This window comes from Microplitis mediator, chromosome 5 (genome assembly GCF_029852145.1).
Source record: "Microplitis mediator isolate UGA2020A chromosome 5, iyMicMedi2.1, whole genome shotgun sequence".
Classification (NCBI taxonomy): domain Eukaryota; kingdom Metazoa; phylum Arthropoda; class Insecta; order Hymenoptera; family Braconidae; genus Microplitis; species Microplitis mediator.
In genome coordinates, this window is record NC_079973.1 from 26,392,729 (window position 1) to 26,416,096 (window position 23,368).

Sequence of the window (23,368 nt, forward strand, 5' to 3'; positions counted from 1 at the left end):
TTCCGTGTCGAGATTTTTACCCTTTTTTGCATTCAATAAAAATAAAAAAGAACTAGACTAAACTAAAGTAAACTCAAAGAGAAGAATACATAAAAATATATGTGATAAAAATAATAACAAAGCGCTTTAGCGCGAGTCAGTGTTAAAATCAATCGATTTGCAAATTTAAAAAGGCTGTATCAATTTACACAACTGGTTATTCAAATCCAGTGGATCATTTTTGTTAATTTTATACACCAATATATAGACTATACAATAGGGCATATATTATATGTACAATGTAATTGTGCCGATATCCGACCTAATCTTTGAAAAAATAATCGTTGAACTTGAAAATTTGAACCTGTAGTGAATTAATTTAATAAAATTTTTATTCAAAAATTTACTAATTCAAATAATGTTTATGCATTCATTCAAAATTTTATCTACACACTGTAAAAAATCGGGGGTCAATTGGAGTGATTACGGATTTTATTTAAATTTGAATTCACTGTCACTTCGGATTTCAAAAAGATCACTCCGAATAAGGAGTAAATGGATGTTTTTTCAGCGTAGTGATTTCGGAGTGATCTAGATTTACTTCTTTTACTAAATTTATTCATACACTTGTACTTACAAGCCTATTTTTCCATGATCAAACATACAAATTCAAATTACCAAGGATCAAAACTAAAATTCATTAGATAGGTGACCAACTGTGCTAGTATTTTTGACGACATCGATCCTTTGATCTGTCGATGTCAACATTCATAATAATATATAACCCAACCGATTGTCATTGCCATCACTGTTCGCACATATACTGTTCATATATCAACTCAATATAAATGCTCTCATTATATATCTGTACACCGATATCTCGATCTCGTATGACCAATTTATTTCATTCTGTTATCTAATATAGTGCTCTAGCTACCGTTTACTGGTTTACTGTGCAATGTGCAGTGGCTCATATACTCATATATATATAATACAGCTCACTCGGTTTGGTTAATTGCTATGAAGACCATTAATCAAAATAATTTACGACGCTCTTTAAAAGTTATTACCTTTCTGTCACTCACAAAAGCTTAATAAACGTTAAATTACTGTGCGAATTAGCTACCACTTGGAACAATATCTTAAGATTTAAACATTTTAAGTGAGCTTTCAGTCGGATGTAATTAAACTCTGCATTTTCAGGATTAATCAAAAGACTTTTTAAAGCTGAATGAGCATCGTGAATTTAAAAATACCTCGGGGTTCTAAAATAGTTTTTAAAAGTTTATTTACCAGTTGATTAGTGATTAAGGTACTGGTTTGCGTGTCGGTTCTGAAAACTTAAACCGATCTGTATAAGGTCGCCGGTGGTACGAAACATTTTGCTGTAGCAAGTGAAAGAAAATTGTTTGGAAATAAAAAGGGTATAGAAGTTGTAAGTCAGTGTAACTATTAAAGTTTAAACCTAAATCTGAACCTAAACCTAAACCCTAAATCTTTTGGTGTGTAAATTAAAAGTTAAATGAGAAGCGAAAGTTTTGTACATGCAATCAGTAGAAAAATTTTCGAGACTAAGACGGTTTATTTGTAATTTTAGCGGTAAATACTTTTATGTTATGGCCAGTTTTAGTGAGTACTAAAAGTATCCCCTGTTGTGTAGTAATTAAAGATTTTTTTATTTAACTATTTTTATGTTTAGCACTTTATGGCTCTAGTTGGATAGACAGTTCATGTGGCGCCAGGATATATTTGTTATGGCCACATATTGCTCACAGGAAGCCAACTTATGAAACTTCAATTTTTATAGCGCCGACAAACTAGAGGATTTTATTCCACATAATTTTATTATTACATTTACGTTAAATAACGATGTCATACTAGCATAAGTATATACTTATTTGTATAACATTAATTAATATTTTATAAGTTTATAGCATAATTATTATGCCGATCGTACCCGTATGAAAAAAAAATATATGGTTAAAATATATAAAATCATATATGTTTGCAACGAAAAATATATGATATATTATAAAAAATCATATAGAGATTTTCGCCGATTTAATATAAAATTATATACAGTAGTAAATATATGTATTCCATATATGAAACTTATATGCTTTTCATATTTTAAGCTATATATAAATTTACATTTACATTATAATATATTGTATTGATATATTTTTTTTTATATTTAAAAATATAAAATTTTTATATGAAATGAAATATATGGTAGCATATAATTTATATTATATAAGGCACCATATATTTTCTTTGTTATATTTAAGCATATATTTTATTCGGTGTATGTATATTTATATGGGGATATTATATATTCGCATCAAATTAACTAATTTTGAAAATTTAAACTGCAATTTAAAGAGTATATTAAAATTTATATCTAATTTAATTATATATGTATATATTATATATATATATATGTTATTTTCATACAGGTAATTATGGCAAATGAGATTGTCGGTCTCCATTAGATCGAACAAAATATTTGAACTAGAGTAAAAAAAAAAATATCAATAGTTTTGTTCGAATACGAACAAAAAGAGTATTTAATTTTCATTAAAAAATGTTGAATTAAATTCGAGAATTTATTATTTAGCCGTTTTAAATTCTTATTAATGGGTATTGGAAATAGGAAATAAGAATTTAAATGAAATTCTTTAAGATTGAATTTTCTCTTGCACTATTTCCCATTTGAACGAGTTAGGAGAGCAAGACTTTTTAAATAGAACCTACAAGCAATTTATCTACAAGATTTAGTAGTAATAGAATATTAAAGTCTTATCTTTCTTTAACGAACTTTGAAAATGGCTTTTTTTAATCCATTTTAATAATTTAGTAATAAAAAGATAAATTATCATATATATTTTTTCTAACTGTATATAATTATTTATAAGCTTTTTTTTAATAAATTTTTATTTTAAAAATAATTTTTCTCAACAAAAGTCTCCAAGCAGTCGACTTAAGCCAGTAAACTGTGACATCTATATAAAATAGCAGTTTTTAGACTTTTTCTTGACGTATCGATACGACACCAGAATGGTGACAAAACTAGAAATTTGTCACCGAAAAAATATCTCCTTAGAAGACTTGACACAAACGGCGGCAAAGTTAATTACAAATAATTGTCAAATGTCATCTAAACGATTTTTAATTGAAATGACTTTTAAGACAGGAAAAAAACACCAATTTTCTACGACTTCTAGAACCACCCGCACGAAAAAATATATATGTGACATATATGCATCATGTATTGGCTATATGGGACATATATGTTATTTATATGATTTTCTGTGCGAGTAACACATGTACGTCACATTGATATAAAAAAATTTAGCTTTGAGACAAAATGCAATTTGTCTTGTCTTTTTAAAGACATCTTAAAGTTGCCTTTGTGTTACTCGGGTGCTTATGTCAGGCGTAAAACAATCGGTGCGTAAAACAATAGTGTGTTAATTACGAATGAAATCAGTTATTCAAAACATTTTGCTCAAGATCGTATAGTTCATATGCCCTAGGGGTTGAACAGGTTCCTTAATACATATATAACTTGAGAATTGTAAACGAAAATGCAGCGATCCGTTGAATGCTCTGTACTGTGTACTGGTAAAGAGGACCCGGCTAGACGCGCAATGTTTAGTTGTACAGGTATACATGGCGGTATGCTAAAGTAGTTTGAATTCAGGGTAAATTAACAGGCGTGACTGGATACTGCTTTCAAACCCATCTAACAATGTCACAGCATCAACAATATTTAGAGAAGCTAAATCAACTTTGACTTAAGAAACTCCTTACTTGCGTCTATATACCGCAGTTTAAGTACAAGCAAGTCAAGTTGAGAATAATGAGTTACATGTAAATAATTTTCATAGTAAAAGATTTAACTTAAAACTTGTCATTAAAATTCACTGATTTTTCCAGGGTAGAAAAATTTTTGAAAACTCAAAAAAGAGTCACATCACCAAAAAGGCTGTTACCGCATTAAATTTTTTGCAGTATTGATTTATGTTGCCCACTTTATTTAGTGATATGCATGACCTAGCTCTGTGTCACTTTTTGAACGAAAATAATTCGGTAACTGCATCCATAAAATTTTTATTGAGTAATAAAAAATTATTTAACTTTTGATATTTCAAATATTTTCTTGTATGTTTCCAATAGAGAAGATTTAGAGTCAGTCTCCTTAAATATGGAGGTCAAAGATATAATATTTAAGTCATTGACTTTTCGTGGCATACTCAGACTGCAATAAAGTCACGCAATCTAAAAATATTGTAGATAATATCAAAACTTGGGGATAGATAAATTGTACAAAAGGCATCTCTAATTTTTTCAGTGTCAATTTGAACCCGGTTGATTATTTGCATTGTATGTTATCACTATAAATGAACAGCATGGTAGAGAGTAAATTAAAAAAAAAAAGGTGTAAATTGGAAAAACAAGAGAAAATTTGAAAAAAAGGTAGATGGAATATTTAATAATACTAGTTCTATTTGTTTTCTATTTTTTTTTTTAACAAAGAACATTTTTATTTGAAGAATCCAGCAAATAACCTGTGTTCATTATTTTCATTCAATTCTTCCGTAGCATGAAGATAAAATAAAGCAAATCTACGGCCGAAACACACAGACTCACACTCATATACACGAACCGATGGCTTGTTAATTAAATAAACCAGGAAAAAAGAGACAAATAAAAATAAAAAGCTAAAGAAAAGACAAAAAGAATAAATAAAAGCTGCACTCAATCGCGAATAAAAACAAAATGAGCGTATTTTAAGTGGATGAATCTACTTTCTGGTAAAGAAATAAATTGGATTTCTAGCCATCGGGAAAGCTTTGACATCATACGGTTATAAAATAAACAAAAGTTTAAAAAAACTACTAATAAAATGTTTTACTTCTTTTTCTACTATTTTTAACGCTATGAAAGTCAGCAAATGCGTTTATGTCAAGTATGATATGGCTTTCAAACTTGAACACACAAGTTATAACTAATGATCAAAGGGGCATGGGAGATGAAGGATAACCGAGAGAGGGTTAGGGAGTTGAATCAGCGAGTTCAGAGGGACGAGAGATGAGGGATGAGGGATGAGGGAGAATTGTGAGGTTTTGGCATCAGAGAATTTCCTAGGGACGGCGAATGATTGGGAATGCAAGTGAAGCTACTCAATGGGTCCTTGATTGCCCTACGTTGGGTCAATTATCCCCCGAAATGTCGATCCCACCTGTGATTTTCAATTGCGATAATCCTCGTATAATTTGTCATATATACTCCTGCACGCCGTATATACAATTTAACAAATTCAAATCGTTATATTTGTCATCAGATTCCCTATATGTAACTATAATACTACCCCATTATCGTAAACTTTTTTTACTTAATGATGGACGGGGTAAAGTCGCCATTTTAATCCAGCGCACGCATTATTTATGACTTATGAGTACACTGTAAAAAGAGCGGTGTTAAAAACGGACTCATTTTAACTCCGCCCGGTGTTAAAATAAAATTACACCGGTGTAAGAGGAGTAATTCACCGGTGTTAAAAATACCGGTGTTAAATCAGGGTAACCGGTGTAAAAGCGGAGTAAAATCGGTGTAAAAGTGGAGTAACAGGTGTAAAAAACGGAGTAATATCGGTGTAAAAGCGGAGTAATACCGGTGTAAAAGCGGGGTAAATTGCGTGCGCTTGGAGTATTAACTTTAAAGATTGTAAAACACAAAAAATGTCAGTTCTTTATGAAAATTAATAAAAAATATCATTTATTAACTAGTATAGTGATCGAATAAATAAAAATATTCACAAAGTAAAATATTTCAACACCGGTAAAGAATATCTACACCGGCGGCGGCGTTATTTTAACACCGGTCTATAATATTTACACCGGAAGCGGTATTATTTTAACACCGGAGATTTTTTTTTAACACCGGTACAGAATATTTACACCGGCTGCGACGCTATTTTCACACCGCTTTCGGTGTTGAAATTTAACACCGCCAATTTTAACACCTACACCGCTTGGACTTACCCCGGTGATTTTTTACACTGTATTATTTTTTACTCCACTGCTCTCTTAAAGTAAATCAGTGAAAAGTTCTGCGTATCGGTGAATATTCACTGACTGAAGTACTTTTCCCTGATTCATTTTAAGCGGGTGTGTATTATATTCTTAAAAGGACTTAAAAATCCATATCAAGGAAGTTAAGTATCTTACGGTTCATTTACTCATTTGTAATGTAATACCCTACAGAAATATAATATTAATATTACCGTGTAATCGTCTAATATTCACCCTGTGGTTTCTAACAACTTTCACACGCAACATCTTTACAATAAATTTGAGCTGATTTCTGCGGCTGGTGGTTTAATTTAAAGCTCTATAAAAATAAAATAATACATTTTTTTATTTTATCCATCTGTACTCTTTCGTTCTCAACGAGCACCACGTACTCCATTAGGTTTGTAACCTCGTTACAAGCTCAGTGATATAATACTCGTACAAGAGAATAGCATTCTTATAAATGTACCTCACGTAAATGTGTATGGATTTTTTTACTCAAGCTTCGTTATTGTGAATTAAAGAAAAAAGATTTCAAACAAAACAATGTTGGGTTTTTTTTTATATAAAATACTGTTATTTAGTTATCATTATCATTGCTCATTGCTATGATAGTTGTATATTTTTTTTTTTTAAAAATTCAGTACATTGCTGATGCACTCATAAACTCAATATATATGACAAGCTTTACTTATTCTACGTACAATGCGGAAGTACATTTTAATACAGAAAGGAAATGTCGACCCACTTTAGAAATGCGAGACATATTATGATTATTAATACGTACAAATGCAAATTTAATTACCGTTTAATTTAATTTTAAAAAACAAATAAATATATATTGATCAAAAATATCTTTTATCTCCATTAGATAAATTAAATTGTTAGTAAGCATTTAATTTAAATTTTAAAAAATATTAATCGCTTTAATGAGTAAGATATTTATCAAAGTAATTTAATTTTTATATTTCAATGATGCAAAGGCTCAGCAATTTACTTAACTTCCATTAAATAAATTAAAAAATATTTAATTATAATTATCATTTAAATATTTGCTGTGAAATCTAAACACTGGCAAAAAAATAACTTAGAAAAATTTTATTTTCCTCCCACAATAAATTTTGCTATTGAAAATTTTCATCAAACATATTTTCGGTGGGAAAATTTGACGATTTCATTCAAAATCATTTTCTTAATCAAAAAAATCTGAGTTCATTTCCCGATATGCTGAACTTATTTTTCCGTAAATAAATTTCGGTTTTCTTCCGTCAAGAAAATTATTCTCCCCATCAGATATGAAATTAATGCAATAATTTTAATTGATTTATTACCTGATAAAATATTGTTTTTACAAACATTTTTTTCTATCAGTGTATCTTTCCCGAGTTAAACAATGGATTTCCCGAAATATTAATTGTATGTCGAATAGCCAACACCGGAATAGATTAAACCGCAAGAGGAAATACTGTAATTTGGAATATTACATGAGAGGTAAGTCCTTAATATATAATACATATATGTATAGAGAGAGGAAAAACCGCTTTGCACATCAGTCTGATAACTAACAGCAACATGTATACAAGGTATGTACCACTTACACGTTAATACCGCAGAGTACAAAGGCTGTAACGGTGCTAGACCAAAACCAGCATGCGAGTTATCTCGATAATTAACTACTGAGCACGATAATCATGATCGTGGGAAGTGGACAATGTGGTTTGCTAAAGTATAAAACGACATATGTGTACTAGTAGTACTTTAACTGAAAACTTTAATCTATATATCCTCAGCCAACACTAAATTCAACAAGATTTTCTGCAGTATATTGAGATAAACAACCGGTATCGTAAACAAAACACACGAACGTGAACACACACACACACACACACATAAATATTGAGTAGGATTGGGTATAGACTACGCTAATTAAATTCTGTTGTTGCGCGACGAAAAATATACAATCAATTTAATTAAATATATTTGGACGCTGTTGAGTATATTCTCGTTGAAATCAATCGTCTGTTGGCGAATTTAATGAAATGAACTAAATTGGTTTGAAAGGGTGATATTGAGATACAAAAGATATGATTTATTCGATTAAACGCAAGTAAATGATGAATTAATTTAATGTAGATATTTTGATAACGATAATTCGATATTTTGATTTAAATTATATTGATAGAGAATATGCTTTTTTGTTAGTAAATAAGTAGAACAAAGCACTCACCGATTTTCAATAAATTGTGACGTAAAAACCACAAAAACAATCGCGACCAAAAGTTTATTTTGTCGTAGTAATTAAGCAAACGTTTATTTGTTAACATTATTTATTATTTGTTAATGAAATATGAAAACACAATGAATCACCAACGCTAACTATTTTACTATTGTTATTTTTTGAAGAATTCGGATCTAGTAGGAGAGAAGAACAGAAACAAACTGGGGTGGCTCCTATATTGTTTAACGACACTCAAGAACTACTCAGCAAAGTCCCCTACTTTATGATCAAACTCTTACATGACGTCATTCATAATTATGCGTGAGTCCGGATGTTGAATGTGTGATGTATACTGATGTGTACTCGCACTTATAAAATAAGTATATAAATAAATATATATTTATCATTCACTATCAAATGAAATTACTCCACGTCATTAAGACGAATTTAAGACGAATAATCGTATCCGGAAGAATGAGTTAATGAAGAATAATTGGTTAGTAATTGAATTTTTGGTACATTGAGAAGAAAATAATAATAAGAAGCAAATGTTCCCTTGATTTGATAGAGAAATTTCATTTTTTTTACTAGGATTTCATAAAGAAATCTGAGTATTGCATTTTCTCTGACGACGCAAATTTTTGGAAATTTTGGTGTCTTCATTGTACGCATAATTTTAATGGAATTGTGTCTTTTTTTTCATTGGCGGTTGCCTTAATCGAGTTCAAAAAACGAAAATTCCAACTTTTTTAGTTTCTTTATCTTCTAATTCATTGTACGGAAAAGAGAATAAAACAAGTACAGCTTCAAATAATAATTTCGGGATTTTACTAAAAGTTTAATCAAAATTACGTTCAAAACTGTAATCTACTGCTAAGAATTATATTCATTAAAATAATTATTTTTAATTGTTATCCTTACAGAACTTTTCCAAATGTTTCTAGTTTCAAATTTCAATAATAATTTTCACAGATATGAGGGTCAAAATTATTTTTGAAAAATCTATGTTCCATTGTAGCTGCCAGGGGGCATTTTTTGAAACTGATTATCTATTTGTCCGAAAGAATAATTTTGTCATGGAAAATAATGAAAAAATTTTCTTAAAATATTTTTTTTTCTCGGTGTACTTATCTTAATTAATCACGTGATCAATAATTGTTATTTTTTTTTTAATTTGTATGAATGTTTATTGTATGGGAAAGATTTTGTGCAATGAAAGCATTCAGATTTGATTGAAGAATATAAAACACAGCGGGGGTTGGGTTATAATGGGAAGTAATAAATAAAACTGTGGAATAAAAGAGTAACAGGATTTACGAGTGCTGTAACAAGGTCATATACATTTGGATTTACGCAATGGAAACAAGATATCAAGTGTATTATCTTTTCAATTTATATTTCGTCCAGTGTTCGGTGGTTACGGGAGAAGGAACAGAAAAAATAATAAATGGAAAGAGAAAACGAAAAATACGACATAAAAAATTCAGAAGAGTATTCGAAACAGCTTTTGTGCTGGAGGTTGTAAAGAGACCTAATCAAAATAGGGGAAAAAGAGCTTTCGTTGTCATGGCAACCTTCAAAAATATGCTGATTAGACACGTTTTAACTCAACTCCGTATGGTGATTTATAAAACATGAGCGATTCAAATTAAAATTATAAATTTGAATATGAAATTAAAAACCAACAAACAAACTCCATTTTTAAAAAAAATACGAATAGTTTTTAATTATTTTTTTTTTAAGTTCAAATTCTGCTAAAAAACTTGCTTATGAATTATAAATTTGAGATTTGTAATTATATCAGAGGGAGTAATACCGAGTATTTTAGAGTTTATTCACCGTAATTGCATGCTGGAAAAAAGTTAAAAAGAATAATTATAATAAAAAAAAATTGTGTATGGACTCGTAAAAATAAATTGAGTTAAGAAATAAAAAAAAGGGCGGAAAAAATATTTTGATAAAAAAATATTTTAAAGTCACAAAATAAATATTTTCCGGGCTTTTTATCCTCGTCATCTAAAATCTCTACAATAATATAGACATATATATCTTCCCCAATAATATTGAGGGTTCGATAACGTCACTAGAGACGCACAATTTAATGCATCCCTTTGATTCCATTACACCCTTTTCCTGTCACACTCAACCCCTTTTTATCCTCTTTTATTTGTCAAAATAATTCGCACACCATCCATATATTATACTCTAAATTGATCATTTCAACTTTAATTGGTTCTTAAAATATTAAATATTTTAATTTACTATCAGTTTTTTAATATTAGAAATTTTGAAAAGTATAAAAAAATTATGAGTGTGAACGTAGCCGACGATTAAATAAAGATTCAAAAATGCGTATTGAGATAATTGAAAAATCCGCATTTCATTAGTTTTGAAAAAAATCCAAAAATTATTACACGTCGGCTTACTCCAGAATCATTAATAATTTTATTTCATATATATTTTCAAAAAGATCGTTGTGAAATTCAAAAACGTTTAAATCAAAACTTATGCCGTAGAGAGTTGATATCAACACTAATACTAAGACCAATAATGATGATAATGTTCTAAGTAAAACACCTGTGTACCTTTACAAGGCCATAAACCCTTAGAACAAATTGTAATTTTGTTTACTAAGATTACACAACTGATCAAGCTAAGGCTGAATACAAGTTAAAGCACCTGTTCATTCGTTAATTTATTACACGAGCTTTTATCAAGATCACCACAAACCCCTAATGCAACCAGAACAATAATTACACAACAGCAATATATTAAACCTTAATTATAAACCATAAACTATATAATTTACATACAATTCCACCATATAAAATATTAATGACTGTGAATATATCCGACATTTGTCAATTTTTATAATTTCTGAATAAATTAAAAAAATTTCAAAAGAATAAAAATAAAAAATTTATACTCATAGAATTTAAAAATGACCCGGAAGTTAGCTGACAATTAACAATTTTTTTTTAATTTTTCTGTTAATTAATAAGTTACAAAAAAACTAAAAATATGCACGTGCAAAAGATTTAAAAAACTGTAGGTGCAATTTTTTTAAATATTTTTTTTTTAATAATTTATCGATTTGAAAAAAACTATAAAATTATTAAACGTCGGCTAACTTCAGTATCATGTTTAAAAATTGGCTTTTTTACACGAGTGTGAATGTAGCAAACATCAGCAACTTTAAAATTATAAATAAATAGAGTAAATAATTTAAAAAATAATATTTATATAAAATGCACTTATTAATTTTTGAATTTTTTGAATGCGCATTTTTTAAAATTTAATTCTATTAAATATTTACTCTATTTAATAAGTTTAAATTTGTCTAATGTCTGATACATTTACACTCTTATTTTTATTTTTTTAATTGTTTAATTAATTTATTTATAATTAAAAATTTGTTTAGTAATTTTTTTTTTAATCATAATTAAATTTTATGAGTGTGAATGTAGCTGACAGTTGCCTATATATTTAAAAAATTTTAAAATATATATAATGTAAGTAGAATAGAAGCTGCTATGTTCACACTCATAATCTTGCTGGATCAGATAATCTTACGCGGGAAAAAATTTTTGAAATAAATCATTTACAAGAATTTTAAAAATTTAAATTTTGAAACTGATTATAACAATAATAATAATTAACTTAATTATGTACTCACCTCAATTATTTAATTTAAAATTCCGCCTTTATTTAAATAAACACACACGATCTTGATCACATTAAAAATCAATTAAAAATTAATCACTAGTATTTTAAAAAAGTTTTACTTTATCACGATAAATATAAATATTTAATTAATTAACTACTTAATTTATTTAATCACAAAAATTAATAAAAGACAAGGTCACGTTTGCGCTCAAGTTAGCGGGGAAATAAACACGTAAAAAAAGTCACAAGTGTCCTTGAATTTAAAAAATCCGCGGGGGAACTGACAAAAATAATTTTAAAAAATATTTAGCCCGCGAAAAAAAAATAATTGCGCTAATGTTTTTAAATTTGAATATTATGTACAGATAAAAGCTCTGCTCCTCAAAAGTCTATTAAAATATTGAAAGACATGATACATATATATATTTATATATATATATATTTTTAAAAAACTCCGGATGCGATGGCCTTGACGTCGACCCGATGACTGTACAAGAGAGCGCGAGACGCGGACACGACAGCCCCCGGGCCAGGTCGAACGCATGCGCCCTCTAAGACCTTTGCCCAACCCTAATTTTTATTATAACACGATGCATCATTCATGAACACACACACTATTTTCTAATCCAAAGGACTAAAGTCTTAACTTTTATATCAAAGTCGTCCACCATACGTCTTAATATTTTATCTTAACAATTTTTCTATCTTTAGACATTCATACTCATACTTATGCTGAATAATTTATCCCCGTAGAAATATAAAATATAGACAAAAGAAAGAAATGATCATGTTTGCTCACCACCTTCAGCAGAAAACGTCACTCATTGTTTTACTTTCTTTCTTTTTTGTACTATACCATTTCGTTCAAAGAGAAGAGGGTGCATTTGGATTAAAATATCAAGAGAGACTTTGAGCTTACTGTGAGTATGTGACCAGGTGGGTGGTATGATCGTTTCAAAGCCTGGTTCAAGTCTACAAGCCAAGTAGACTTTGATATCAAGGCATGTCAATGTGACGTTTACTCTAGGAAACTAATAATTTTAATAATAAAAAAAAAAGACTTGGATATTAGTAGCTCGCTCCGAACTTGTGTATGAACATAAATTATCTCTGACACTGAGAAAATTTTTTTTTGTCCACAAACATTTTTAATTTTTATGAGTGTCAATGCAGCAGACATCAGATAAATTTAAAATTATAAATAAATAGAGTAAACAATTTAAAAAATAATATTTATAAAAAATGCACTTATCAATTTCAAAATTTTTCTAATGCGCATTTTTTTTTAATTTTATTTTTTTAAATTATTTACTCTATTTATTTATAATTTTAAATTTGTCTGATGTCTGCTACATTCACACTCATTAAATTTTGATAGAATAATTTTTTTTTAAAATAATTATTACAACAGGCGTCTGACTTTTTCAGTGAAAAAAAATTAATTTCCCAGGCGGATCTGAATTATAGTAAATTACGTTAATTACCGTAATTTTCCATAATTACGGCATTCGAAAGAATTGCGATAAAATTTCCGTACTGTATCGTAATTTGCCATGGAAATCCGTAAATTACCAAAAAAAGCGGCAAAATTTCAAATTTAAAATAAGTCAATTTCTTTAATCAAGAATTTAATTTTTCGATTTAAATTTTTTCTTTGAATGTTGAATTGAATTTATTTAAATGAGGAGATTTAAATATTTATCGTGTTGCGTAATTAATGGTATTGTTGATAGGTAGCGAATTGGTAAAGATACCGCAGATGCGATCGATTTAATAACTACCTGAATTATTAAGCGGCTATAGATTATCAATAACCATCGCTGTTTGTAGTTTGCAATATTAAATGTCATAATTCATTGATTAATATTGTATTAAGTAATACAGCATTTGTGCTGATAGATTAATTACAATTTTCCATTCAACGACAAAAATAATTAAAACATAATTTTTTTTTAATTAAAATTTATGTTGATATCAACAGATCTCGATTTACGTGCCCGGGAAAAACGAGTCGCGAAAACTAATTACTGATTACAATATATCGGCAAAAGTTAAAAACTAAAATAAATAAATACTTTCAAAATAAAAATTTAATCATTTTTTCCCAGTAACTGCGATGTAATGAAATAAAAAATCAGCAGTTTTTTAATAAAAGGGAAAATTGTTTAATTTAAATTAAAAAATGAGCAAATTTATAAATAAATATTCAATTAATGTACAATTATTCTAATAGACTCGTATCTTTTAATTGAACACGAGGAAACTTGACAGCATCTTCAATCCACTTGGCAACAGTCATCAGTCTCTCCTCGTGTAAAAATGGCGCCATTAATTGCAATGACAGGGGTAGGCCTTTTTTTGAAAGAGTAATTGGAATATTCAACGCAGGGATGCCCGACATATTCGCTGGCTGGGTGCAGTAATCTTGTACCGAGCATTGAGTCTGATTATCTTCCCTGACAAAGTCGCTGTACACTGGAGCATCAGACAGAGTTGTCGGAGTAAGAAGTATATCAATATTATCATTCCAAGCGGCGTCAAAGTCTTGAGCAATCAGACGACGGACTTTCATGGCTCTTACAAAGTAATTGTCATAATTTTCAGATAGTAAATAATAATTACCAGTTAGTATTCTGCTGCGTACGACATCATTGAATCCCATACTACGTGTCTTAGCGTACAATTGCTCAGTAGACGATGTTTCATCAGCACGTAGACCGTATTCAATACCATCGTAACGCGCCATGTTACTAGCGACCTCGCATTGATTTAATACAGAGTAGCAGACAATTGAGTACTTGGTATGTGGAAGCGACACAGGCACAACTTGAGCTCCAGCTTCTTTCAGTATAGCAGAGACTCCCATCCAGCAATTGCGGATCTCTTGATTCAATTCCGCGTGATTGTATTCATTAGGTATTCCGATGCGTAATCCCTCTACGCAAATTTCATCAGCTCTGGGTAATTTAACTGGCGGAAGAGCTTCATCCAGAGTTGTAGAATCTAGTGGATCTGTTCCTGCTACCGCATTTAGTATCACCAAACAATCATCGACATTACGCGCTAATATTCCCGGTACGTCCATTGAATTTACGAGAGGAATTAATCCATGACGGGACACTAATCCATAACTGGGTTTCAAACCTATCAGACCACAGTAGGCCGCCGGATTTCGTGTTGATCCTCCGGTATCTGATCCTATGGCAGCATAACACGTACCGGTGGCCACTGCTACGGCTGATCCTCCACTACTTCCGCCTTTGAATCAGTAATTAAATTTATTATTTAAATATGGTAATTTATTATGCAATAAAATGTCATATTTTATTATAAATATTACCTGCGATGTGCCAATCATCTTGACCAGACTTTTTATTAATTGACGTACTGTCGGCATTGTCAATAAAATAATTTTCCATGAGATTTGAACCCCAGAGATTTTTAGTTGGACCGAAGTAGGAGTCAACGGTGCCGGCGCCCATGGCGAATTGGTCAAGATTTGTTTTGCCCAGCAGAACAGCTCCATGTTGTTTCAGTCTCTCGTAAACGGTGGCACTGTACCCGGGGGTGAAATTGGCCAGCATCAACGACGCACATGTCGTCGGATGGTTCTCGACGCAGAAATTGTCTTTTATGGCCACGGGAATCCCGTCCAAGGGTCCCAGTAATTTATTGTCAAGCTGTCGTTTGCTAGATTCATCAGCTTGTTGAATTGCTAGCTCGTCGGTGACGTTTATGTAAGCATTGAGCGGCTTTGTTGATGATATTAATTTTAACGCAGACTTACAAATTTCCGTTGGTTTTATTTCTCCTGAGGTTATTTTGTTACTCACTTGTTTTATTGGCGCTGACAATATTTTATTCATTACTAGTGTTTGTTAAACTAGATTATGAACTGATAATATTTTAAAAATATTAACCTACAAAGAGCAGTGGTGCTGCTAAAATTTTTTGATCAAGAATTTAAATGTAGCGCGCAAATAATTTTTTTGGTCTAGATGGCAGTTGAAGTAACTAACAGTACTATAGTTTATTAAATATATACAGTATGTTATATTTATATTTGAATCTATAGCGTCGTAACCGTATTTGTTGTTTATCAAAGTGCCAGTCTCAAAGTAACAACAAAAAAAAAACGTTATTTAAAAGTATAAAGGACAATAAATAAAAAAAATCTCACGCAATTATTTAAATAATAATTACACGTGTGTGTAAAAATTATTTTATGTACTGGTAAGTAATTTTTACTTTGAGGTTGTGTTGAAATGTTATGATATTGCCGGGTATAAAATCCTAATGAATATATATTTTGATATTCCAGGCCAGTCACTGCTGTGTAAAATAATTTTTCTTAGTTAATTTTGAGGTTTAAAAATAAAAAAAACGAAGATGGATAGCACAGAGTGGCGCTCAACGGACGCAAACTCCGAATTTTGTCTAGACGACTCTATATCGGACACAATAAATTCCTCATTTATGTCTTCCAATACTCAAAAGGACGGAAATTCAAGTTTTACATCTGAAGAAGGACTTTTAAATGCACTGAGTAATTTGAGCATCGAATCTGCTCGGAAGGTCCGTAAGTCTCAGCCACGAAGCTCTTCACAATCAGATGGAGATCTAGATCTCTCGTTTGAAGACTGCCAGGATTTGTCATCAAATACACAGATCGATGTTTCGGTTAATAATACTGTCATTCATGATCCATCACTGTCAGTTGGTGGAGAAACTGATGCTGCTGGAAAGGAAGTACCAGGCCACGTAAATGAACATCCAGAAACTACTCATGAACAATTACAGTCAGTTGGTGCAGAGACTGATGCTGCTGGAAAGGAAGTACCAGATAACCACCTAAATGAACATCCAGAAATTATTCAAGAGCCATCACAACTTGACATAGAGACTGATGATCAAATAATTGACATTCCAACAAATGATAGAGAACTAGATTCTAATTTTCATACTGACAATACAACAAAACACGACACTAATGTTCCGGACTTACAATTAAATGACATTCCAATGAATAACGACAGCCAAAAAACTGTTCCAGGTGCTGATGATCAGAAAAATATGAATAGAAGTATAAAAACGGTTTTGAATCAATCAGCCAAGAAAAGTAAACCTGCTTCGCCATCTTTGCTGCCTAAACCAAAGCCGCGGAATGTCAGCATGTCGTTGAATCAATCTGCAGTAAAAGACAGTGCTAAAAAATCATCAGTTAAACATATGGTCAAGACAATTGTCGATACTACGGATGGCATACAAGTAAAAGATGAACAAATAAATTATTTTGGAATACCAGTTATTGCTCGTAGAAAAACACGTACTCAGGTTCAGCCCTTCAGCTTTGTAGCACGAGAAAAAAATTCAAATACCAGTCAGAATATGAAGAATAAAACTTCTGGTACGGCTGATAAACTGGTCAATAAAACTTTGAGTGGTACAGCTGATAAACCGGTCAATAAAACTTTGAGTGGTACAGCTGATAAAGTTCTTAATAAAACTTTAACTAATAAAAAAGTACCAAGTGCACCGTCAAAAATATTAAACAAATCTATTGCCAGTAGAGTGTCGACTGCTACGAGCACAGCTAAACCATCAGCTACAAAGAGTTTGAACAGCACAAGAAGTATTACGAAAGTAAATCAAGAAAATAAAACGCCGAATGTTGCTGCTGATACTGCACCAAAGACGAAACCTAAAGTAATATCAAAACCAACAATCATGGGACCACCGAAATTGCATACTGACAAGAGAGCTAAAGAAAGGCACGAGTTTGATGTCCAGATACGTCAGAAGCAACTGGAGATTGATAGAATGCGAGCGCTGTTGGAACAAAAACAACGTGAGAAGGAAAAACTTGAGGAACGGGCTCTGAGGAAAACTATGGAACCCAAAGCTCATCCAATGCCGGAATTCAAAACCCCCGCGCCTATTCATTCCCTTAAACCTCTGACTGAACCCCAGAGTCCCGCGACGTGGGCCAGTAATCATAAAAAACAATAGCGTTAATAAAACATATATTTTATTTTCAATACTTTGTAATTTTATAATGTCGTAAAAATAATCTTTAATTGTATGTCGCTAGAATTTATAATTCCAGTTCTTTTTTTATTAGTTGAGAATATTCATCACTTGGACAATATTTTGTACGTATTTTTCAATAAAAGTTTTTTTTTTTTTTTCAATTTTTATATAATTTTTTAAGAGGAGATTCTGATTTAAAGCCTCGGCTGCATGTTTCTATTTTTAGCACAAGCCAGTGAGTCCTTATTTTTTTTCAAATTTCGATCCTGACCATAACTATAGCCGAGCTCAAGCAGCAGGAAGTTTTGAAATTGACCCACACTAAAAAAACGGTAGGAATTCAAAGTGATTACGGATTTTATTGAAATTCAAATTTACTCAGAGTTCCGGAGTTTTGATACTAAAATAAACTTCCTCTAGGAATTAATTTCACTCTACAAATTTTTTTACAATGCAGGGTCATTTGGTTCTCATATTTTAACAACAATTAAACAAAAAGTTTAATATAATGAGGCAATAAAAAATTGTATTTATTATTTGAAATTTCCCGCCTAAAAAAACTCCACCCAACGGCGAGTTCCGTCAATCAAACAGCTCCGGCTACAAAAGGAAAACAAACAAAATTTGTTTATATTTATTTACTTGAATGTTTCATTGCAAAAATATACCGAGGAATTTTTTTTTAATTATTAAACTAGTAATGTGTTAAATAAAATAACATAAACTCAATGTTCAAAGTAATGGCAGTTGCCACCACCAATGAATTCGGCCCAGATTCTGGTGGTCGAGTAAAGGTAAATAATTTAACCTCTAATTAGTTTCGTTTGCTTGAAAATAAATTTAAAAAATTAAACTAAACAATAATTAAAATTTTTAGGGCGTGACAATTGTTAAACCATTGGTTTATGGAAACGTAGCGCGATTCTTTGGTAAGAAACGTGAAGAAGACGGTCATACTCATCAATGGACTGTGTATGTCAAGCCATACAATAATGAAGACATGTCGACCTACGTCAAAAAAGTGCATTTCAAACTTCACGAGAGTTATAACAATCAAAATAGAATTGTTACAAAACCACCTTATGAAGTTACCGAAACTGGGTGGGGAGAATTTGAAATAGTCATTAAAATTTATTTTCATGATCCCAATGAACGCCCGGTAAGTTCTTGGATTTTATCAAATAATTGATACCTGATAGCCAGAGTTTCTGATCAGAAAGTTGGTGTACATAAGTTGCGACCAACTGGATGACAAGTTATCGACAACTTTCAGTTTCTGTAACTTGTCTACAAGTTGACTACAAGTTTCCCAGCAACTTGGCGTCAATCTACTGCCGCAATTTGTTGTCAATTTTCTGAGAAACTTGTAGGCAACAGGTTGTGGCAGCAGATTGTTGACAAGTTGCGGCCAACTTGGCTCTCAGGGATATAATTTACCCTGTAAAAAATTTTCGGAGTAAACGCGGATTAAATCTAGAATTAATGTGGAGCGGATGACTATTTATTTAAACCGCTTGGAGTAAAATTAACTCCGAAGGGGAATTTATTTTAATATCAGAGTGAATTCGAATTTAATTAAAATCTGTAATCTCCGCAAATTGACTCCATATTTTTTACAGTGTTTATGTAAATGTCATTTAAATTATATGTTATTCATTATTAATAATTTTAGGTGACAATTTATCATATATTAAAACTATTTCAATCACCGCCGGAAGCACAAAATGGAAAAAAAAATTTAGTATCTGAATTTTATGAGGAAATTGTATTCCAAGACCCAACACAATTAATGCAACATCTACTGAGTTCAACAAGACCAATGACTCTCGGTGCATGGAAACATGAAACAGATTGTGATTATTATTTATTTATTAATTCATTCAGTTGTAGAATAAATTTAATGAACTTATTTATTTATTTTTACAGTCGAAGCAAAAAAACAAACGACATTAAAAGCCATTGCGGAGGCACGCAATAAAATTCGTCAAGAAGTGATTGAGTATAAAGAAAAACTGACGTTAGCTAAAGAAACAATAGCGCAATTCAAAGAAGAAATAGCTGCTGTGTCAAAAGTAAATCCTCTGTCAGGAGCTCATTAAACGACTGATAAAATAAATAATTTTTATACATATTTATATTATTAAGTACCTAAGCAATTAAATAGTTCATTATATATATTAAAGAAAAAATAATAACAATATAATTTTAAATATTTTCGTCATCTTACTCCTCCCTCTCAATTTAGTGCTAATAATACATTCAAGATTTAAGTTTAAACTGCGAATACGAAACACTGGCGTTATTTGACCTATATTTTGAACTTTTAAAATTTATCTCATATTTTTAAATATTCTGAAAATTATTTTACTGTAATATTTCCTTGCGTCATAATTATCTAGCGATTGATGTTGACACGAGCACAAAAAAATAATAAAATAAATTCATTAAGAAAAAAATCTATTCGTCATTGGATTAAAAACATATAATATATATATATATATATAAGTCAGTTGTCAACAATCTGTACAATCAAACACGTGGCTTGATAGTTGATAGAATAAAAAAAAAAAAATCATCCATCAGATCAGGATAATATGACGGAGCGAATAAAAAAAAATAAACCGTGAGTAATTTTTTTATTTGTTGATAAATTAACAATTTAAAATCGTTAATTATTTATTTTGCTTGCCTACTCCGGTTTATATTTTAGTATGTAGGTTGTATTGAGTGTAATATTATGCAATCATCATATGATGTCAGTTTCATTGAAGTTTTTATTGGAAAAAGTGAAACGTCATTGGCGGGAATAAAATATTTATTTGAATTTCATTTAAAAATTTAATTCTGTAATAATTTTTTGTAGACTTGGCGCTGAATTTGTTATGGGAGCAGCGTCTGCAGTGGGTGCAGGTATTTTTACAAATCCAATTGATGTAATTAAAATAAGACTCCAGTTACAAGGAGAGCTGGAAGCACGAGGATCCTACAAGAAGCTGTACAAGAATACATTTCATGCTGGATATATGATAGCCAAGCATGAAGGAATCACGGGACTGCAGTCGGGAATCGGTTCAGCTCTTGCATTTCAAGTTGTCCTCAATGGGATCAGATTGGGATCATATAAAATTTCACGTACATACGGAATTACTGTTGATGCGGATGGACAGACGAATATTATAAGCACGGCATTAGTTAGCGGCTTAGCAGGATGTGTTGGTGCTGTTTTAGGAAGTCCATTCTATCTGGTAAAAAAATTTTCTCATTCTCATTGATAATTATCTGCTGGATATTGATTTTAATTGGTCGTGTGATGCAGGTGAAAACACAGATGCAAGCTCAGTCAGCTGAAGCAACGATTGCTGTTGGATTTCAACATGGGCATGCTGGGGAATGGTCTGCGTTTCAGTCATTGTGGAGAGAAGCTGGACTTGCTGGACTTTATCGTCGTTGGTACGCAAATATTCCTAGAGTTTTTGTTGGATCTGCTACGCAACTGACGTCATTTAGTTTAGTTGGAGACTGGTTAGGAACTTTCAATGTAAGTTTATCATGTGCGTCTTCATGCAATTTATAGAGATATGAATCATGATGATCAGCAATTTTTTTCTTTTTTTTCGTTAGATTTTTCATGGACATCCTTTGATGTTAACGTTTTGCTCAGCGGTTATTGGTGGTAGCTGTGTTGCATTGACAATGCAACCGTTTGATGTAGTCGCAACAAGACTTTATAATCAAGGTATTATTTTATGACTTTAATAAAATTTTTAAGGGCATTCGCAGACAATAGCCGATACTTTTTGGAAATATTCAATGACCTTGAAGTGTCATAATGGTATTGAAATTTTAAAATTGTGCTTTTTTTAAGATCTTGAAGTTAACAGACAGAGCAATTTTTGGATTTTTTTTTGAACAAGTAAATTACAAAAAAAAAAAATCAAAATATGCACATGTAGAAAATTTAAGAAACTCTAAGTGCAATTTTTTTGAATATTTTTTTTTTATGATTTGTCATTTTTAAAAAATCTAAAAATTATTAGACGTCAGCTAACTAGTATCATCTTTTTTTAATTAATCCTAAGATGCACGAAGACAACACTAAAGTAATTAATTTATTAATTCTTATTATTTACGCGGTAAATTTAAATATTTGAAAAATAAATTATTAGAAATTGGAGAAAAATTAAAATTCGTATGTCAAAATAAAATGGCGGCAGAATATGATAGAAAAATATTTAAAATATTAAAAAAAAACACTTGAGTGTTTGAACAAACCTTGGCGAGGAAATAATATGCAGAAGGGTGTCCTAATACACTTGGAGATTTGAATTAAATTGTTCCAAGTGTATTGCAGCTAAAAAACGTCACTTAACTGCTATTTCCCATCAGACGATGCCAGATGAATTTGATCAGGAACTTGGAAGTTGTCAGCATCAGCATCAGCAACACTTTACACTAGCACTGAACACTCAACACTTCACACTAGCACTAAACACTCAACATTTAACTACACCACAGATACTTTGCACAATTTAAATTAATAAAAGATAAATTTTACAATCACTGCACAATTTTACACGACGCCACTGCAATACTGTTTCAATTCAAACGTAAAGAAGGATCTGGACTACTGCTGCCATTGTCGATGATACTGACTGCCGCTATCGAACCGTCAGTTGATACAAAGCAATCGATTTTGCGATTCTCCCGCCCCCACTTCAGCAAAAATTTGAACGTCGATCACAGCGACGCGCAGTAGCCTTGGCGCGAAATTTCAAAATCGAAATTTAATAATTTTATTAAAATTTGTTTTGATGCATTCGGAAATGCTCTAGCTCTAGTTAGAAAAAGTGGGGGACATTGTTTGAGAATGTCCTTAATTTAAATTATTTATGTGATATATATTGTAATAATTATATATTTATGACCACAGGCTCAGACTCCAAAGGTAGAGGAATATTATACGAAAATTTCTTTGATGCAGTGGTTAAAATAAGCAAAACTGAAGGATTATATGGATTGTATAAAGGAACATTTCCTACTTGGATGAGGATAGCACCACACACTGTGTTGTGTTTATGTTTTTATGAACATCTAGAAAGACTTTATGATAAATTTAGTTATTAGTTAATATTTAAAAATTTATTATTAAGTTTATATTTACGATTTAGAAACTATAGTTTTATTAAATATAATTTAGGGATTTAGTTGAACAACATTTAAAAATAGAAGGCTGAAATTATTTAGCAATTAATTAAAAACAATTAAAGATCAATAATGTCATACTTTTAATTTAATAAAAAAAATATATTTGTAAATCATCATAGTGATTTTATTATTTGAGTTGTTCTAGTGACCGAGTGCATAGATAACACTTATAGTCACCGTAAATCACGTGTTT

The 23,368-nt window shown here is 30.7% G+C and overlaps 5 protein-coding genes across 12 annotated transcripts in view; 3 read left to right on the forward strand and 2 right to left on the reverse strand.

The window, feature by feature from the left end:
- The window catches only part of LOC130669146 (kazrin), a 74,056-nt gene extending 61,626 nt beyond the window's left edge, over positions 1-12,430 (reverse strand). For 6 of the 8 annotated variants that reach the window (XM_057471881.1, XM_057471885.1, XM_057471884.1 and 3 more), the window contains exon 1: positions 8,284-8,490. In XM_057471881.1, the coding sequence (XP_057327864.1) occupies positions 8,284-8,380 (97 nt within the window). In that variant the 5' untranslated portion in view covers positions 8,381-8,490. Of the gene's footprint in view, positions 1-8,283; positions 8,491-11,950 lie in introns of those variants that run through there. The other 2 variants (XM_057471886.1, XM_057471883.1) reach the window with 2 other exon arrangements.
- A 1,496-nt stretch (positions 12,431-13,926) lies between these two features.
- On the reverse strand, positions 13,927-15,880 carry LOC130667437 (glutamyl-tRNA(Gln) amidotransferase subunit A, mitochondrial). The gene is made up of 2 exons (XM_057469010.1): positions 15,281-15,880; positions 13,927-15,198 (listed from the first exon to the last, which is right to left on the reverse strand). Exons 1-2 carry the CDS (start codon positions 15,804-15,806, stop codon positions 14,162-14,164), a joined length of 1,563 nt encoding a protein of 520 aa, XP_057324993.1. The 5' UTR covers positions 15,807-15,880; the 3' UTR covers positions 13,927-14,161.
- Positions 15,881-15,996: 116 nt separating this feature from the next.
- On the forward strand, positions 15,997-18,110 carry LOC130667436 (uncharacterized). The gene is made up of 2 exons (XM_057469009.1): positions 15,997-16,173; positions 16,262-18,110. Exon 2 carries the CDS (start codon positions 16,330-16,332, stop codon positions 17,947-17,949), a length of 1,620 nt encoding a protein of 539 aa, XP_057324992.1. The 5' UTR covers positions 15,997-16,173; positions 16,262-16,329; the 3' UTR covers positions 17,950-18,110.
- Positions 18,111-18,549: 439 nt separating this feature from the next.
- On the forward strand, positions 18,550-20,204 carry LOC130667441 (YEATS domain-containing protein 4). Its single transcript, XM_057469014.1, has 4 exons — positions 18,550-18,764; positions 18,848-19,129; positions 19,643-19,823; positions 19,897-20,204. Exons 1-4 carry the CDS (start codon positions 18,699-18,701, stop codon positions 20,067-20,069), a joined length of 702 nt encoding a protein of 233 aa, XP_057324997.1. The 5' UTR covers positions 18,550-18,698; the 3' UTR covers positions 20,070-20,204.
- Positions 20,205-20,429: 225 nt separating this feature from the next.
- LOC130667440 (solute carrier family 25 member 35-like) lies at positions 20,430-23,245 on the forward strand. The gene is made up of 5 exons (XM_057469013.1): positions 20,430-20,593; positions 20,834-21,215; positions 21,287-21,508; positions 21,592-21,706; positions 22,901-23,245. Exons 1-5 carry the CDS (start codon positions 20,565-20,567, stop codon positions 23,092-23,094), a joined length of 942 nt encoding a protein of 313 aa, XP_057324996.1. The 5' UTR covers positions 20,430-20,564; the 3' UTR covers positions 23,095-23,245.
- The last annotated feature ends 123 nt before the right edge of the window (positions 23,246-23,368 follow it).

Coding starts and splice junctions, on each gene's coding strand:
- LOC130667437 (XM_057469010.1), bottom strand. CDS start 15,806: ATGAATAAAATATTGTCAGCGCCAATAAAACAAGTGAGTAACAAAATA. Junction 15,199..15,280: donor AGATGATTGGCACATCGCAG/GTAATATTTATA, acceptor ACTGATTCAAAG/GCGGAAGTAGTGGAGGATCA.
- LOC130667436 (XM_057469009.1), top strand. CDS start 16,330: ATGGATAGCACAGAGTGGCGCTCAACGGACGCAAACTCCGAATTTTGT.
- LOC130667441 (XM_057469014.1), top strand. CDS start 18,699: ATGTTCAAAGTAATGGCAGTTGCCACCACCAATGAATTCGGCCCAGAT. Junction 19,130..19,642: donor ATGATCCCAATGAACGCCCG/GTAAGTTCTTGG, acceptor TAATAATTTTAG/GTGACAATTTATCATATATT. Junction 19,824..19,896: donor ATGGAAACATGAAACAGATT/GTGATTATTATT, acceptor TTATTTTTACAG/TCGAAGCAAAAAAACAAACG.
- LOC130667440 (XM_057469013.1), top strand. CDS start 20,565: ATGACGGAGCGAATAAAAAAAAATAAACC. Junction 21,509..21,591: donor ACTGGTTAGGAACTTTCAAT/GTAAGTTTATCA, acceptor TTTTTTCGTTAG/ATTTTTCATGGACATCCTTT. Junction 21,707..22,900: donor AACAAGACTTTATAATCAAG/GTATTATTTTAT, acceptor TTATGACCACAG/GCTCAGACTCCAAAGGTAGA.